Here is an 18,313-nt window from a genome sequence, read left to right as displayed (position 1 = left end):
GACCCCCGGGATCGATCCCACATGTACACAGTATACTCCACAGCGAACCATTACGCACAACACTTAGTGCTGAAGCCTTTTCGAACTCATTCAGCCTGGCCGGCGCCAAAGTCAGTAAACCAAAGGCAGGTTCACGAAGGTCAGGGCCTTTTGGCCAGCCAAAACATCGGATGGGCCGTTCTCGGCCAGTGGGGAATTGGGCGTGCCATCGTCGTTCCAGGTGAACTTCTGTATCCGCGTCGTACGATAGAGGTCCGCTGCGGGGTTGGGGGCCGTTTGAGCGTGGTATACCAGATAGTCTTCGGAGCCGTCGGGTGATGTCGTGAAGTTAGCATGTCCAGTTCCAGAGACACCGGTTTTCGTGTTTTGGTGGGAAACACAGCCTTGCGTACGCTTCTTCCAAGATTGGTATTCCATTGGGTCGTTGCCTACCAGCTCCAGCATACCGAGGCAGTAGAATGGTGTGTTGACTCTTGCAGCTGAGTATATGACAAAACTCTGGCCTGTCTTCGGATTGGTCAATTGTTGTGGTCCCTCATTTGTTGCGAGGCGGATGGGACGTCCATTTGGGCTTTGTTCCCATGGCCGGTCTGGCACGCTGATCTAAGGTTAGTGATGTGTCAATAATTATGTACCGCATGAGAATGATTGAAGCGAAGTAAAGCACTGACCATTCGACGATCACTAAAATTCGAAGACACAGTCCATGGATTGGACATTGACCTGATGCAGAGGTTTGCTGGCCATGATGAATATGTGTTTTCCCAGCATGAGTAAATGTGGTAGAGCTTGTCTTCGTAGACGAAATATGTGCCATCAATGGCGAACTGATCGTATGAGTTTAGCTGACTCTTCAGACGGAAGTCTGCTGCCCATGGGTCTGGCTCGTCACCCTCGAGAACGAACATTCTATGGTTTATAGCGGGGCAGTTGATTGGACGGAGCGCATCTTGCAACTGAGGTGGGTTGTCTGCATCAGAAGTTGCGGTGAAGGTTCCGGGATAAAATGTTAAAGAGCCTGAGATGCAATTCGGCCATATTTGCATACAAGACTTTCGTGTTTAAGTGCCCATACCATGTTGTATATGCAAACCGACGTACATGTACCAACTCCCGGAAATATTGTGTATCTCCGGTGCCCACAGCGAGGTAGACCATGGTTGTCCTTTATCCTCAACCGGATCAGGCTTGAAGACTGTCCTAGTTTCGGTACTGTCCCAATTATCGGTCAAGAATCAACTACGCCTCAAAGTAATGTTGTCATTTGTGGTATACGTGAATAAGTATCATTCACCATCGTCTCCCGTGTACCTGGTCATAAACGGGTCGCCAACATTTACTGTTATGACTGGATTGGAGAATGTGGCATTGGTGCTCTTGTTTGCTCCCACATTGATTGGGTCCCATGTCATGCCAGATGTGCCTAGATTCGGGTCGATTTGTTGAGCAGCTACTTGAGCCAGTCCGATGCTGGAGGCCAGAGTAACCAGGGTTGTTGCGAAGGGCATCATAATAAGTGATTAAAAATATGCAAGAAACACAACGGGAGCAAGAGAGACATTGTCGGGGCACGAACCGCAACGGCAGCGCTGGCAAAGATTAAGCTTAAATGCACATCGCTCCAGACAATCTGGATTCGCCAGCATTTACACCGTATGTTATGTACAAGGGACGATCTCACGGCATCGTTTTCCTTATACGGGGATGATAATTCGCCGTGTTGGGGAACCCCGCGGCTCCCCGCACTTTCGACAAGTGTATAGTCATGAGCGCCTTGTGTCATTCTTCGTGCTTAGAACCTCTGGAGCGCAATGATAGACCGTGAAGAAGTTCATTTGGTATTTCACGCGATAGAAAAGAGGATCGAGTCTTGATCATAAGATCCGAAGACTACGCTCAGGTTTTATGCACGGACGGACCTTGTCGCACCCAAGCAGCAACAGTATGTCTGAATTTTCCCCTGGGTCCCGCCAAGGCTTGCATCTTTGTCCTGGTTATCCGTATATTAAAAATACTTATAACATTACTCATACCTCACGGACCGTCTCAACCTGCCACTAATGGTTGCAGCGCATTTGACCCGTCCCATGGACATTTTGGGAGGTAAAAGTTTGTTTTGAGACCAGTGGTTAGTAAGCACCCAGCGTCATCCTGGAAAGTGTGTATGGAGGTTTTCCGATTCAAAAAGCTACTTCGGCACTTTAATAAGCTGCGTGATTTCCACAGCTGAGGGCTCCCGGATTTAGGTTTCGAGTACGTGGAAAGTCGAAAGCCTAAATGTGCGGATATGTGGTGCGTATCCATGAAAAGGCAGTGCCAGAAGCCCGCTGTAGCCATATGAACTACTTAGTGGGCGTATTAATCCAAAGCCTGCTGTACAGTAAGTATCCAGAGCATGTTGCCCTCTGGAGTGTAATTGTGAAATATTCCCCGCACTGGAATTTTGTCGAGGCCGCTTATTATTGGGTGTTAAGTTCTGATCACAGCCAGGTTTGTGCAAATAGTATTCAATTGGCGCGTGTCGATGTACATGATTGCCATGATTGTGATCTACAGTATGGTCTCTATCGGCTTCAGGGTCTATGTGCACAGGCGCAGAGGCGCAGCAAGAAACCCGACAGAAGCGGGGCTTTCGGTCGGAAATAACATACCTAAGCGCGAAAACCGACCGCTAGATATGGGTAATCCTTTAAGGCCAGACTAAGGTTAGAGTATGCTGCTTTTCGGAGCAGGGAGATATGGTTATCTGCGAAGCCGTCTATCATGAAATTCACCATGAAGTCATAGGGGCTAAGAGACCTCAAGATAGAATGAAGATAAGTACTGTGAATGCTGCACTTCTCTAAGAAGACTGAATAATTGCGTCGTCCCAAGCATCAAGCCTCACCAAAACTAGAAGTATACAGTACAGCTCCTAGTGCTCAACGAGATCCATTGTCTCTGATATCAAAACCAACACAAGCCGCATCTGCCCAGACACACTCAACACACCTTCTTTATTCCCGTCTACCATGTCTTTGCAAGACAAGGTGCTTCTTGTCACCGGCGGCTCGAAGGGAATTGGCGCCGCCATTGCCAAGCGAGCCTCATCCCTCGGCGCCAAGGTCGTTATCAACTACTCGCGTGACAGCGCACCCGCCGATGCCCTAGTGAAGGAGATCGGATCCGACCAGGCGCTGGCCGTGCAGGCAGATGTCTCCAAGGTATCCGAGATCTCCAAACTCGTCGACGCCACCGTCTCCAAGTTCGGCCGCATTGACATACTCGTGCCCAACGCCGGTGTCATGCCGCTGCAGCCGCTGGCCGCCATGACAGAGGAACTCTTCGACCGAGTGTATGAGCTCAACGTCAAGGGTCCGTTCTTCCTCGCTCAGAAGGCGGTGCCTCATATGCCGTCTGGAGGCCGCATCATCTTCATTTCCACCGGCATCGCGCACCACAGCGGTGTGCCACCTCCATATGCGCTTTATGCTTCGTCCAAGGGCTCCGTCGAGCAGTTCACGAGGGTTTTGGCAAAGGAGCTTGGTGCTAAGGGTATCACGGTCAACGCCGTGGCGCCGGGACCCACAGCCACGGATCTTTTTGTGAAAGGAAAGTCGGAGGCCATGATCAAGGGTATTGCTGCACAGAGTCCTTTCAATCGGCTGGGTGACCCAGCTGAGATAGCGAATGTGGTGACCTTTATCGCGAGTCCAGAGGCTGCTTGGGTGTCGGGACAGATCATCGGCGCAAATGGTGCCAGTTTCGTTTGAGTAAAAAGGAGAAAGGGTCGCTGAAGAACAATTCGATGTTGTTCGTGCCAATGAAACTGTACGTGCCATTCAACCACCAAATCCTTGGGTGTCTGCTCTCATCCGTAGTGTACCTTTCAACACATTCCAGCATCTTCAGAAGATTTTTTTTAGCCACCTCTGTAGTGGAGCCTCGGACGCTCGTATTGATCAGTTCAATTGCAAATAGTATCGTGTAATAGACATGTAGCACGAATAATGTAATCAATAAGTCTATGAATGACGTTTAGAAGCGGACAAGGAATAAAGCTATCGCTCTATTCCTGGCGAATGATACCTACCTAAATAGATGTTCTGGGTGGATCCTGAGGTGGTTACCTTAAGCATCCGTCCCCCTAGCCGAACAGGCAATAGAAGGCGTATGAGTATTGTGATGGCTGTGGTGAAAAGTAGATCGTCGATTTAAGCTGTAGCCAAGTCAAGAATGACTCTCCGAATAGGTTCGTGAACGCTACGTACGACAGGATTTTCCCTAGTCGGCTATCGTAGCAATACAGTCAGTATTAGGATCAATAACTAGCCTAGCAAAAAGGGTCAACGATTAAATTGATAAGTATTGATTTTCAACAGTCGCAGTGGTCATCATCTGGTGAATCTTCTACGCGAATAGGTTTAACATTTCAAGCTATTTTCAAAGAAATGTTTGGTCCCTCAAGCTCGAAACTTGTTGGCTTCAGTAGCATTTCGCAAAAATACCATCGAATATCATTTGAATTCTAAAGATGACAGAGTAGCGTTCCTTAACCACCTTCTTGATTGAAGTGTTAACTAATAAGATGAAACGAATGTGAAAACTCAAAAGCTCGAAACGCTTTGCATTTCGATCAAAAGCACGATTTTCATGTGTACTTTTTTCCTTTCTCTTTGCAATAAAATAGGTAAATGGTATTACGGAATCTTTTAATTCTTCAGTAATAAATTCTCAACAATTGGCTTATAAACTGATAAACACGATCAACATATCATCTACAATGATCTTCAGGCAAGTATAAAAACGAAAGAGTCCTTTAATATCCGCACTAACTCAGAGTCGTGGAGTCCAACGCTCTGAAGATCATAGTGCGTTTTGCAGAGACTTGTCGAATCGTCATAACGACTTTACTGGATGTTTTAAGAGTTTTTTGTATTGTAGAGCGACCATAAACTGTTCTTTTGAGCGACTCAGCTTTACCATCTCGTCCAGTTTTGCTGCCATCTTCGTCCCGGTAAATTGTCCAGTTCTACACTCGAGTCCTTCCTGAACAATTGATTTGGTAGCGGCAACCAATTATGGGAAGACCTACAAAGAAACCAGGCAACATGGCGTTTCCCCAAACGCTTTTCGTATTATCCCTGAACAATATGGTTTTCAGCGCTGAGGAATAACGACCTCAACTGCCTTACCCCTGAACTTCTCCCTCAAAAATAGCGAACGTTTGTTCAAGTTTTTGGGCGTTAAACCATATTACAGCGTTGTTGATTGATCATATCACACAGTGGCTCGTTGCTATCGTCCAGTAAAGCACTGCTGCCCAGATGATTGACGTTGCCCAAGAGTTGCCTTGCCTATGATGGCCTGTTCACGAAGCTAATTAACCAAAGCGTGTCAACGTCTTTGCCTCCTTTATTTACCCTTGATGTCTTCCTGTGAGGACTCAACTTACCATAGGCTGTGCGAGAACTCGACATCTTGAGCCTCAGCGGGAACGAAATAACCGTTGAACCTCGCTAGAATGCGTAAATGTGAAACGCGTGACTGAAATATAGAAATATGAGCCCGATGCTAATTATGCGTTTGAAATTTTTAATTACAAATATGATTGATGATAAACCTGCCAATGGTATTTGTGAAACTAACGAGGAGTAAAGCCATCGCTCCTTCCTGGTGGAGGCTACTTGAATAGACGTCCTGGGTGGGTCCTTAGGTGGATACCTGAGACATCCATTATCATGTCATTCATCAGAATAATGCTGAGGGCATATGATCGCATTAAACAAAGCCTTGCGGCTCCCATGATAACCTGACATAGACATGGCTACTGTAGATACTCCACGCATAGCTCTTACAAATTCCGTCTAATGCTTCTTGAGCTGCAAATCATCAGCGGCAGAGCATATCTAAACACGACGGTCTGAGTGCTCTTCGATCTCGATAGCCGTCGCGGCAGACTTCTCATGATCTGCAGCGACCTCGTGCTTCTCATCCAGGCTAGCCCCTCCAAAGAGCGAGTCCATCATTTCTAGTGACAATCCCTTAGTCTCTGGAACGAGAAACCAGACGAAAAAGAACATGATAACACCGAAGCTACCGAAGATAAGGTAGGTACCGTATCCATGTGCGCCGACAGTGGCAATCATGTTAGGGACAGCTCTTGCAACCACAAAGTTGAAGAGCCACTGGGTAGCAGCAGCTAGAGCCACGTTCTAGGGTTTCCGTTAGCAAAAGACAGTATCCATCTATAGCAGTCAGATACATACCAAAGGTCTGAGACGCTGAGTAGGGATCTCGGATACGTAGATCCAGCAGGCCGGGCCCCAGCCAAATTGGAAGAATGCGGCAAAGATGAAAATGGCGGCTAGCGCAACGTATCCTTGAGGAGTGATTGGGGCATTATCAGCGGGTGGCGAAATCCTGACATACAGACCAATGTAAAACATGCAGATAGACTGTCCTACGGAGGACACAAGCAGCGATCGTCGACGCCCGAGGGAATCGGCCATGAACAGCAGGAAGATAGTGCAAGAGATAACTTTGACTACACCATAGATACCAGTACTGAACAATGAGGTTGTAGTTCCCTTGATGCCGAGCTGTTTGAATATAGTAGGCGCATATGTGTTGATGGCGTTGGTACCGGTCATCTGCTGCCACACCATGAGAAAGATACTGAGAAGTGCACGTTTGCGGTTGGTAGGAACGGTGAACATCTCCTTAAGGAGTGACAAGGTCGTAGCGTCACCCATGAGTTGTCTCTCGTAGTTGAGTTGATCGGCAACTTCTTGCATCTCCTCTTCGAGATAAGCATGGCCATCCGGCAGATTTCGCACTGTCTTGAGCACCCTCCTGGCCTCTTCCCATCTGTCCTTTCGGGCGAGATATCGTGGAGACTCGTTACTAATCAACATCAAAGACATGAGGAGAATCGCCGGAATTCCTTGCACCGCGAGAGGGATAACGTATTGCGACTTGCCAGTCAAGTTGAGTTGTGCACCATAGTTGATCCAAAAGGCAAGCATACCGCCAGTCACAATGAAGAGCTGATACAGACCAGTGAGCAGACCACGGATAGCTCGGGGTGCGTTCTCGGATACGTAGATAGGATTGACGACGCTGGCGACACCAACACCAAAACCTACCACAAATTAATTCTCACATCGTGGGGCGAAAATCTATCATCCGAACTCACCTGAAATAAGTCGACCGACATAGAGGACCTCAACATGACCAGACGCTGCTGATTGCATAATGACTCCCAGCAGGATACAAATAGCGGCCCAGATGAGAGACCACTTCCGACCAATTATATCGGGAAGGGGAAAACCAGCAAGGGCTCCGAAGAAGGAACCTGCTTGAAGAACAGAGACAATGTTGCCTTTGAGATTAGCGATGGCAAGGATATCACCTTTCAAACCATAATCACTGCGCAGATCAACGATATTAGATCGCAACCGTCTCTGGGGGCCATCAGGAACTGGTTACTTACGGCTGGAAGGTGTTTTCCAGTTCGATCACACCACCAATCACACCACTATCCCATCCAAAAGACATGGCACCAAAACAAGCCTGGCCGTCGGCATTAGTATAATTACAGCATAAGGCTGTGTAGTGTACCATCTTGGACTTACTGATCCAGCCAGGAGGTATACTCGCCAGTTGTAGATCTCGTGAGGATCATTAACCATGGCATCGTTCTTGACGATGTGCTTGAGCAAAGACGCCATCTCGTCTTCGGGTTTTGAAGAAGTAAGCCCTCTTCCTTGGTGATCGGGAGATTTAGACTGCTTAGGGTACTCTTCATCAGACACTATACCCTGATTCCTGAGATAAGAGGGACAGAGAAACGCGACAATGCAACGCGAATCAGCCGTTCTTATGATGGTCTTCGATATTGTGCCCTGGGCCCCTAGTCCAGGTGGAGGGCCGCATGCCTGCATGTGGTCCTGCATGGGTTGCAGCAGAGAGACCCAATTAGATGGGGCAGGTTCTGACTTGATTGACTTTGGGAACGAGCTTCACTACTTGGAGGCCGCACATCTTGGCGGGATTCTTGGCGGAATGGAGGGTCGAGAGAGGTGGAATATCGATCAGTGTGCATTTTCCACCAAACAAACCATAGGTCTAACTTGTCTTGGCAAAACGTTGGAACTATTCAGGTGGCCTCGCTTCACCACTCGTCTTTCTTGGACTCGAACACGATTGGACCCAGAGAGCCAAGACTGCCGTCGGCCCATCTTCCCGCGTGGGTCTCTTCTCCATGCTATCACGCTTTTTCAATGAAAACCCCATGGGAGGCTGGCACTAGCTTTGTCTTCGATGAGAATTAGTGCCAAGCCATCGAGCTTAAATATCCATGGGGTCATGCTGGATGATAGCATATGGACCTGTCTCTGAAATACTCCGTCTGGGCATCAATGAGGCGCTTGGCTATTGACGAGAGATACAGTCATCACGATAATGACGATGATGACGATAACGATGATAATCAAGTCTCATTGGCGAGGCAAGGGGTTTTGGAAGGGAATATTCCTTCGAATAATTCTGTAGTAATGAACAAATCACCAGGCTGGGAAAAGTTTAGAACTCTGACTAGACCTTGCGCATCAGTCTCTCACCGTCGCAATCTACACATTAGTTGTCACACCCCGGATATGCATTGTTCTTTCGTTGTACTCTCCCGAATTTTCACCGGATGTATCAGGATTCATGGCCGAATACGCTGGACCGACCGAAATTCGTGCTACAATGGGTACAGCCTGACTTTGGATATTGGGCCAAGATTGAATCAAACCGCTTTCGTTCCTCGTTAGAATCTTGACGCGGAGATAGCCATCTATTTAGGCTCAATGCGGGGGTGGATGTCCAGGATTCGCACACGGGCTGGATGCGCGACCACCAAAATAGCTGGGGTACACGTACTACTGTCTGTACTCTATGGAGATAGGACGAGTGCCGGTCTAGACCGACATTCAATTTTGGAAACGTCCAAACGTAAGCGGGGGAGTCGGGCCCGATAATTGCGAGGGTGAACTGAGCAGGTACAAAAATGAGGTGGTCAAGTACAGGCCCCACTTGCCAAGCGTGGCTTGGCAGGGCCAAAAAAGCGGCGCTAGTGGCACATGTTCAACATATGCTGAGCATATGCTGAGTACAGCACTACGTGCACTGGAAATACAGCGCTGGGGGCACGGGAAATACAGCGCCACGTATATTGGGAATTTAAAGTTAGGTACGCTAGAAATATAGCGTTATGTGTACTAGAAATTTAGTCGAAATATGTCGAACATATGTTCTGCATATGCTGAGTGTAGCACTAAGTGCGCTGGAAATACAGCGCTAAGTATAGTGGGAATACAACGTTAAATGCGCTAGAAATGTAGCGTTAAGTAGTGTATACTCCGTAGCTTGCTCGCTGTGGGCTCGCGCACATGCTTTTGTAGTAGAGCATAGCGCCAATCAATCCTAGCTAGGACCTATAGGAGTCGTACGACCTGAAGCAATCATATCAGGGAATAAAGAAACCACAATATGCTCTCTATATCGGGCTAAATGGCAGAATAAACACCTCAAGGCGACCGCAGCTTGATCTAGGTATGTTTTTTATATACCTCATTCAAACACGATCATATTTGAAACTTCTTGAACACCGTGCACGTGGGTGGGCAGGCGCATCGTACCTTCTTACTCCGTGGACATCAGCGGCTATCATCAAGCACGATACATCTGTTGGAGTCCCAGTTCCATCTCAGTCCACCCTGAAACTAGGTAGGCAAGCTAAATTCACAGCAAGAGGCATTCTTGTATTCTCCAGCCATGATAGATGGTCAAATTCGTACCATGTCCAATGTGGTGCATTCGGTGAATTCTATCTCGAGTAAAATCACGGAGTATTCACCAAAGGCCTAGTCTACGTATATTTAGCTTTCTTCAAGCCCCTAGCAGATATATGCAATACGCCATGAGATTCGCCACCACGAAAGTTACAAGGACACACAATGCTTGTGAATCCAGCTGGAAGCCGAGATCTCTAGCTGAATTATGTGCGATAGTTGGAGTGGACGAAGGCTCGGGATCCGACACAATCGCACCATCGCAATGAAATTTGAAATATACTATAGTTTCCCCGCAGGGGAGGACTTGACATATGCTGTTAGAATCAAACCAATGCCACTGTAGTTCATCTGCACCGGGAAAGCTTTGTGCGGGAATGCACATATCAGGTATGGTTTGGTGTGTTGTCAGAGTGTGGTTTGTGACCTTCTCGACAGCGCATTGCTCGTTACTAGAAGTGCCCGCCCATAGTATAGGTGTGCCGCCGTGTACACATATCGGCACCTCGGCAATGTAGAGGGATGCGACGTTATCTTCCGCCTCGTAGAATTTCTTGAGGCCTGGTTCCATAATTCCTGTTTGTGTTGGGTGGCCGCATTGGGTGTCGTGAAACAGAATGAGAGCCATTTCGGTGAAATGTGTAGGTGTTTTGAAAATTCATGTCGTGAAGTGCTGATCAGGAGTTGTGCGTTGCAAATAATTATCCCATATTTCATGACTACAGGGAACCGATAAATAGATTTTTAAGCCAGGGCGATGGAGGTGAGGGTCTTATCAACTCGTGATGTTCGCATCATCCTCTAACACCTCATCTCAAGCGGCCAGAATCTCTGCGTTTTGGCCCCAATCTATCACATGGACGAATGCTTGTAATCCACACCAGTTGTGTTATAGTCTTGGTAAGACGAAATTAATGTCAAGTACCACAATCAAAGCTAAAAACGGCATGGAACAGCATATTTTGATGTCTAACAAGAAATTACGTTCCAGGTTCATGACGATTCTCTGATTTTTACCTTCACTTGTTGTGCATATCATGGTAATGCTGTTCTTGGTTGAATAAATGAGGCTCTGAAACGGCTTTCGCTTGCAATTAACCCGTGCTAAGCTCAGCCGACCACATAGAACTGAATGTGGCGCATCACAATATTGACCACATCCGCTCAGCCGGCTACTGTACGTCGATAGCCCACTTAGCCAAGAATCAATTAATACAGATCCAAGCTTGAACTACACACCAGTCACCAGGCTGTCCGCATGACTGCCCTCTGGTCAGATCAAAAGGTCCCCATGCTTTTGCACATGTGCCGTAGGCCGACCCGGCGCAGCGGTCATGCTCCTTGGCTGCTATGAATGCTTGGCAGCATGCTATTCGAGCACTCGGTGGTGAATTGTACTCTGGCCAAGCTTGGGCTACCTGATATTGTCTTATTAATTGCCAGGCTCCAGAAATCCACCTATATGATGCAGGGTGCATTGCCAACTCCGGCAACGTACGGGCACAGTTTGCTAAACTCACAATGCATTCTGCAAAAGATTCTCAGGTACGCTACCTACTCTGACCTGAGCATGAAAATCCACTTCCCTTTTTAAGTATAGACGAAACAGCTCGTACACCTTTATATTGTGTGTGGAAGGCATACGTACGTCGACTCCGTCGTTATGGCAGTGATGCAGTCACAACTCACTTCGTCAAGATAAGACGTGACTAGATTAAATTGATGATCAAGGCTGATTCGGTGTTTGAGCTCAGTAGGTTGGGGGTTGGTAGTCTTCGAAGTAGTCACAAGTAGTAAAGCTTTATATTGTTGAATGCAGACGGATTCGGTGAACGGTGTGCATCATGGTACATCTAAACCCAATTTGTGATCGCCTTTAGTCCATGGTCATCACACATTTGTATCATCGAAGTCTATATTACTATCCCTATAAAGGTTCCTGCGCCCTATAAAGGTCTATTTCGTATGCCGAGAAAATCATTTGTTAACACCACAATAGCCTTAAGAATCATCCTAGGAGCGAAAGTGTGAATGATTTATAATGCCAATAATTACTCCGCGCCGCCAACCCAATCCCTACTTACGCTATAGGTATGTGGTTACCTGCTGCCAGATAGTGAGGATAAAGTGCGTCACCGACGCAAGTGCGACAGAGGGGGTTCCCAGATAAGATGAGGATACTTCAATCAGATTGCTGGACCTTGGTACGTGAAACCATTGAAATTGTTCAAGTTGTTGAGGATGGCCGTACCATAATCTCCTCCATCGTCGTAGAAAAAGTTTTGATCCAGACCAAGCCCGTCGAAAAGATCATGAGCGAAGTTGTTGTTATTATATTGCCACCCATCCGGGCCGGCCGGTTGTTGCATGAACTCAATGCTTTGTGATTTTTCGACGCCCTCCATTGGGCTTGCTACTGCTGCTGCCTCTGAGCTTGACTCAACACCATCTTGAATCGGGCCGTCCCCGGGCAAGTATTTCCTAGCCAGCAATCCCTCGGCTCCAACGGCTGATACAATTTCTGCCCATCGTTCTAGCTTCAGCTTAGTAATGCTGATCTTCTTGGCGGCGAGATCCCAAATGTTGTTCTCCCATGCACCACCTTGCACCTCGCTAACTTCGGACCTTGCTTGTTCAAAGCGGCTGACTAGTGCACGTAGGATGCCAACTACGTCGAGCTGTAGTCCCGGCTGTGAACGGATATGGGCCTTGATTTTGGCGATAGCAGACGCAACAGCCGGTTCTGCATCGGGGAACTTTGGCTCCGCGACAGCATTTGCTGACAGTTCGTAGGAAGAAGGGTCCATTAGCCCTTCGGCTGTAGGCTTTGTGTGGAGTGTACTTAGTGTATTCGAAGAAGCGTTGTATGGGTCGGCACCTGCAAGCTTGGCCCACCTTGATAATAACGTAACTGCCACAAGAAGTTGGGCGCACACGGGCATGGGGAGATAGAAGTAGTCGGTGATGTCGATGGATAGCCAGAACTCAAACCAAGACTTTAAAGCTCCATGTGCCCTGTAGAAGACGTCTAGCGCCGAGGGTCCATCGAGAGAGAAGGATGTAAATGTATCAGAAAGGCTGTCGAGTATTTTCACGTCAACAGCCGGTGGTTCCCATAATTTTAGCTTGGCTGTATTATAGTGGTTCATAAGTAGTTCTATGCCAAATTAGTTTGTGCAGTCAGAGGTATTTGAACTGGAGCAATCATTAGACATGCCCTGGCGTAGAACTTACTGTGTCCACGAAGATGCCGCGGAATCTGTTCCTTGAATTTCTCCAACTCCGTCTGGAAAGCATTGAGATATGCGCTAACGGGCGCCCTCGGAATGCCTGGAAGACTGTCATCTACCTTGTCTTTGGATTGAAGTTGTCCAATTCGATCTGATAAATGCTGAATACGCATGAGCTGGGCTAAAAGCGCATCTGTTTCGACCTCTTTCCCTGCCTCAAGCTCACGCAAACATTGATCGATATAAGGCGTATACCTAGCAGAATCCGTTCTTTGGAACGTAAACGACACACTGTGCCGTGATCAGTGACCATGGCATGAGAAAATTCGCTCATCAATTTTTTTTTTTTTACTTACACTGAGCTCATATACCACATACCGCAGAGTGCTCGCCGTTCGTCATTTGTCCTAGGATTTGGTGACTCCGGATTAAGCACGAGCATTCTAGTTCGTTCTTGCACCTCTGGCGGTTTGACGATTCCGAGATCCGCTGCCAAGCTGCAGGCTAGTGCAGTGAGGTTCGACATCTGTGTATGCATCATACATTGATAATGGTAGAAGCCGATGACTACAAGAATAGATTGCAGCAATTCCAAAGACCTTTGTGACCGCATGAGAAGGTGCTCGGTGATGTGTCTCATGATAGCATAGCCCTGCGCCATCATGGACTTCAGATTCCTGACTGAGGATACCATCTTAATGGCTGCGAACAGTATGGGTTTTGTCTTCTCCATCTCCCGAGCGGAAATTCCAGGGCGTAGAACGACGAATGGAAAGGCCGGGCTCAACTTAGTCACGAATATGGAAAGAAGTGTCTCGTCAGACTCCACAGCAATAGGTGCCTCACCAATAGGAGCTCGGCAGATACACGTAGGAGGCGCATAGCAGTTGTATGTTGACGGAACGACACCGATAGAATCACTTGACTCTGAGGTGGGCGTTGAATTTCCACTTATTGTTGAACGCCCTGGGTGGGCGCCAAGCGGACCGATTTCTGATGGAATACATGTTGAATCTTCAGACAAGCTAGCATCCCGTAGGCTGGCTGGTAGTTCTCCTGAGTTTGTTGCTTTGAGAAGATCGACGAGACTGTTGAGTCGCTCTTCGAGCTGGGCCGTTTTGCTACGATAATATGTCAGTTTACCCAGTCGGCACAAGCAGATTAAGAAGAACCAGCGGCCGGCGCTGACAAGGGACCGGGGAAATTATCTAAGAGCCACCACCGGTAATGCTTCAGACGGATATGAACTTTCTTCCGTTGGTAGCGCAGACACCAGATAGTTTGCTAGAGACGGTTTCATGCTACTGCTAAGACGGGCGTTGCATGAAACTCCGAACGTAGAATCGGGTAGAAAACTTCTATCGACGCCAAGGGCACGTGCTTACGATGGTTTTGTTTGTCGCTTCTTTCGCGGCTTATGGACTTGTTCCACGCAGGCTTTCTCAAGTCTCTCGCATCTGTCAGGCACAGTCAGCCACTTCCACCCGGTCTAACTCAATTCAGGCACAGGCGCCTAGGTTGGAGCATTGTGGACGAAGTGCTGCCAACAACGCGGACCGAACAACAGGCTCTAGGGATTCTTGCGCATCAGGCAAAAGCGAGCCAGCAAAGGCTCAGAAGTTCGTTGCAGATGAAGCGTTAGTGGATGATTGAAGTATCTCCTTACCTATCGCACTTAGCGCCTGTGGCCTCAGTTGACCTCATACATTTGGCTTTCGAAGTGGCACATGGAGCACAAGCAGCGCCCCACTTCGCAATGTTCATCGATTTTGGTTTATCCATGATCGTGCAGCTGCATCGCAACCGTCGAAAGACACCAGAATCGATGACCGGCAGCCGGACTTCTGGAGAGGACTCTTGAGAATGTGAAAAAGACCGACGAGATAGCTATCGATGTGGATGAGAAGGATCGGCAAATTTCACTAGTTCCCGAAGTCCGTCTAAGTTTGGCCATTCACATAAGCTAAAAGTGTCCGACTTCAGTATGTGCTTGATAGCTCCATTTGTGGAGTATTGAGAATGGGACACTGCAATCTAACAGTGTCGGAATTGTCAGCAACCGTGCCACACCGCTGCAACCGGAGTTTATCTCGAGTCCTTGAAACCCGATATAAGCGAGACCACCCACCAAGAAAACGGGCAAACAATCACGACAAGTTATAGCTGCTTATTGACTATGAGATATCCCCAGAGAAGAGTCATGGAAACTCTTGGTGCTAATCTAATTAGGCCATGCCATGACCGAAGCGGAGGCGACTCGACCGTGCTGATCGTTATAGCGCGTCTAATTGTCTTTCTTTTCGCGGATACTGTATTTCATGCCTTTGGTCAAGTCTCCGAACCACAGCTGCCAGGTGTCGTACATAGGGCTGATTCGTCCATACCAAGGCGATTCTCCAGTGATTCTTGGTAATCTATCCCTTGCATTCATGAAGTATGTTGAGCTGTGTTGTACAACAGGCTTCGAGCGCGTCTCGTCGCCATCGAAGACTGGAACAGCTGAAGTCGCTCCGACGTTTTTCATATGCTTGTATACCGAAATCAGAAGCTTAATACATGCATCAGCGCCGAGGGTCCATGATGATGTAGTATAACCCATGACAGCCCCCATATTTGGTACACCGCTGATCATACAGCCTCTCCATGCGTACTCGGTCGCAATATCAATGGACTTGCCATCTACTGTTGGCCTGATGCCACTCAAGAGCTCGACATGTAAGCCCGTTGCAGTGACAATGATGTCAGCGTCGAGCTTCACACCCGAGTACGTCAAGATGCCCTCCTTCGAGACGGTCTTGATTTCATCTGTTACAATATCGCAATTATCACGATGCAGTGCTTTGAAGAAATCGCCGTCTGGACAAAGACACAATCGTTGTTCCATAGGCGCATAGCGTGGATTGAAGTGGACATCGACTGATACAGAAGCCGGCAGCTGCTTTCGCATCAGGTACATGTGAAGTTTTCTGGCGGCATTCGGGAATCGTAGATTGAGCTGCACAAAGGCTTGCTCAAGGAGAAATGAGCGCCACCAGTTGAGCAAATGAGCTAGCCAGACAGGCAGCCGTGTCTTGAGGAAAGTGCCAACTGGATTCACGGAGGGAATACTGAAGACGTATGATGGACTTCTTTGAAGCATCGTAACGTGGCTAGCCTGCTCGGCAAGGACAGGAAGCAGAGTGACAGCGGTCGCTCCCGATCCAATGAGAACAACTCTCTTCCCGGAGTAGTCCAACTCTTCTGGCCAGAACTGAGGATGAGCGACAACGCCGCCAAAGTTTTCGAGACCAGCTATGGTTGTCTGGAGGGGCTTCTCGTAGTCGTAATACCCTGTGCAATTCAAAATGAATGTTGCCTTATATGTCTTCTCCTGGCTCTCCACATCTCGTTCGTTGATCTTCAGAACCCAAAGTTGCTCCTCGGTTGACCAATCCGCTGCTGTGGCCTTGTGCTGAAACTGAATCTTCTGATCGATGCCCTCATCTTCAGCCGCAGACTCGACGTAGTCCAAGATCAGTCCTGCATCTGCGATGTCCTTCTTATTTAACCACGGGTACCACGGGAAGCCAAAGCAGGTGAGCTGAGAATCGGAACGCAGACCAGGGAATTTGAAGAAGGACCAGGTACCACCGATTTTGTCGCGGGCCTCGAGGATAGTAAAAGAGCAGTGTGGCAATTCCGTCTTCAAGCGATATGCTGCATCAATACCGGAAAGGCCAGCCCCAATTATTATGAAGTCGTAAATTTCAGCCGCCATTTGAAATTGTGGCTCAAGATTGTGTCTTAATTCTGCGAGAAACGGTTGGTTGAAGCAATTCTACGTCGGCACCTTTCCCCCTGGGCTGCTGGTTTTGATGGGCACATACAAAAAACTAGAGTTGCTAATCGCGTGTCTGCGGATGCTAGTCTAGTGATAAAACCCATCGACAACTTGGACCGAGCGCTAACAATTGTGTTGATCATCAAATGCATTGTTAAGCAACCGCGAAACCGATTGCCATCTCACAATTGAAAACACTCATGTCCGCAGGCAGGCGCAATCGTCGATCGGAGTTATGGTGATATCAACCCGGATATGTAGGTATTCAGCAAGCATCAAGTGCTTTGACGAAGAAAGCGCTAAACTATAGCACTCGGTGCGCCGCGCATGGCCTACAGTACCCGAAACCCCATATCACCCTCGACGCATCGCAAAGTTCCAATATTGATGAAGCTGTCAGCTGATACAATCCCAAATCGGCACCCGCTGCTCAAGCAGTCATGGGTTTAGCAAGCCTTGCGCCTTGAAAGCCCGATCGAGTATTTTTCTAATCAGAGGCTCTTTTCGATTGTTGTACTGATTGACCGTTTCGTGCAGCCCCTCTGCCGCCGCTGCCGCTTCTCTCTTCACCTGTTCATATGCCAATCGGTCATCCTCGTTCTCGCGCAGCCATTTGCTGAAAGTTCGGTGCCGCACAACTTCAGGACTATCGGGACCGAAGACGTGCAGGTTGACGTACGGTTCGTCAAGGCCGAAGAAGCGATGTTCGTGCAGGCCTGGCTCACGAAACAGAAACTGAAAGCCGATAGTCTCGAGGTCTTCAACGTATGATTTCTCGTCGGTAGGGTCGGCTACGATCAAATCTATGTCGATGCAGTCTTTGGCCGGCAGGTTAGGCACGCTCGTAGACCCGACATGTTCTATGGCAAGAGCTCGACTGCCAAGGGTCGTATGTATCTGCTGCGCAACCAAGACGAATTTTGATGCCCATTTCGGATTTGCTTCGACTAATTCGGTTGGCTTTCGGTCTCGGACTGATACAACTTGGACGTCGCTAGGGTCAAAGTTGGCATGTTTGACCACTTCTGCATTCGAAGGCATTTTGACCAAGCAACATCGCTTTGAAAACAAGACAAGAAAATGATCGAGAGGAGCATTTTATTCTCATACTAATGGTATGCTTATTCAATGGGAAGAAAAAAACGAACTTCTTCCCACCTCTCACCGCGTTCCGCGACGGGCACCGTTTATTGCGAGGCCTCCCAACTACTGCGTCACACCATGCAGTCTGTCCAACGGTGCTGTCCAACCGCGAGTGGTCAGGTCGTGCTCCAAGCACCTTTGAGCCAATAGTCGATTGTCGCACAACAGCAAGACCCTTTTTTTCTCCGCAATCATTCATTCAATATCTTCGGAATCAGATTGTTGTTGGCGCGATATTGAGGATATCTGCGGGCTGACAGCCATCGACATTCACTTCAGTCGTCTAAGCTTAAGCCCTGGAG

At 48.1% G+C, this 18,313-nt stretch overlaps 7 protein-coding genes across 7 annotated transcripts; 1 reads left to right on the top strand and 6 right to left on the bottom strand.

Moving 5' to 3' along the window:
• Positions 1 to 111: 111 nt before the first annotated feature.
• BKA67DRAFT_537356 (glycosyl hydrolase) lies at positions 112 to 1,508 on the bottom strand (the record flags this gene model as incomplete). Its single annotated transcript, XM_046100304.1, has 4 exons — positions 112 to 603; positions 672 to 1,018; positions 1,076 to 1,212; positions 1,312 to 1,508. 4 exons carry the CDS (start codon positions 1,506 to 1,508, stop codon positions 112 to 114), a joined length of 1,173 nt encoding a protein of 390 aa, XP_045955762.1.
• Positions 1,509 to 2,694: 1,186 nt separating this feature from the next.
• On the top strand, positions 2,695 to 4,101 carry BKA67DRAFT_571061 (uncharacterized protein). Its single transcript, XM_046103193.1, has one exon. It carries the CDS (start codon positions 3,012 to 3,014, stop codon positions 3,750 to 3,752), a length of 741 nt encoding a protein of 246 aa, XP_045955761.1. The 5' UTR covers positions 2,695 to 3,011; the 3' UTR covers positions 3,753 to 4,101.
• A 1,787-nt stretch (positions 4,102 to 5,888) lies between these two features.
• On the bottom strand, positions 5,889 to 7,712 carry BKA67DRAFT_660291 (general substrate transporter; the record flags this gene model as incomplete). The annotated part of the gene is made up of 5 exons (XM_046107596.1): positions 5,889 to 6,194; positions 6,249 to 7,123; positions 7,178 to 7,410; positions 7,475 to 7,554; positions 7,617 to 7,712. The coding sequence occupies 5 exons, from the start codon at positions 7,710 to 7,712 to the stop codon at positions 5,889 to 5,891; spliced, it is 1,590 nt and encodes a 529-aa protein (XP_045955760.1).
• Positions 7,713 to 9,868: 2,156 nt separating this feature from the next.
• BKA67DRAFT_537353 (uncharacterized protein) lies at positions 9,869 to 10,446 on the bottom strand (the record flags this gene model as incomplete). The annotated part of the gene is made up of 2 exons (XM_046100303.1): positions 9,869 to 9,890; positions 9,983 to 10,446. 2 exons carry the CDS (start codon positions 10,444 to 10,446, stop codon positions 9,869 to 9,871), a joined length of 486 nt encoding a protein of 161 aa, XP_045955759.1.
• A 1,558-nt stretch (positions 10,447 to 12,004) lies between these two features.
• BKA67DRAFT_520710 (uncharacterized protein) lies at positions 12,005 to 14,830 on the bottom strand (the record flags this gene model as incomplete). The annotated part of the gene is made up of 5 exons (XM_046098210.1): positions 12,005 to 12,948; positions 13,053 to 13,339; positions 13,405 to 14,169; positions 14,434 to 14,505; positions 14,715 to 14,830. The coding sequence occupies 5 exons, from the start codon at positions 14,828 to 14,830 to the stop codon at positions 12,005 to 12,007; spliced, it is 2,184 nt and encodes a 727-aa protein (XP_045955758.1).
• A 360-nt stretch (positions 14,831 to 15,190) lies between these two features.
• On the bottom strand, positions 15,191 to 17,091 carry BKA67DRAFT_330238 (uncharacterized protein). The gene has a single exon (XM_046096236.1). It carries the CDS (start codon positions 16,803 to 16,805, stop codon positions 15,333 to 15,335), a length of 1,473 nt encoding a protein of 490 aa, XP_045955757.1. The 5' UTR covers positions 16,806 to 17,091; the 3' UTR covers positions 15,191 to 15,332.
• BKA67DRAFT_330286 (GrpB domain protein) lies at positions 17,025 to 18,138 on the bottom strand. Its single transcript, XM_046096237.1, has 2 exons — positions 17,191 to 18,138; positions 17,025 to 17,127 (listed from the first exon to the last, which is right to left on the bottom strand). Exon 1 carries the CDS (start codon positions 17,907 to 17,909, stop codon positions 17,307 to 17,309), a length of 603 nt encoding a protein of 200 aa, XP_045955756.1. The 5' UTR covers positions 17,910 to 18,138; the 3' UTR covers positions 17,025 to 17,127; positions 17,191 to 17,306.
• Positions 18,139 to 18,313: the final 175 nt, after the last annotated feature.

This window comes from Truncatella angustata (assembly GCF_020726525.1).
Source record: "Truncatella angustata strain MPI-SDFR-AT-0073 chromosome Unknown BKA67scaffold_6, whole genome shotgun sequence".
NCBI lineage: Eukaryota > Fungi > Ascomycota > Sordariomycetes > Amphisphaeriales > Sporocadaceae > Truncatella > Truncatella angustata.
The sequence above is the reverse complement of the archived record's forward strand: the minus strand, read 5'-3'. Positions and strand labels throughout refer to the sequence as shown.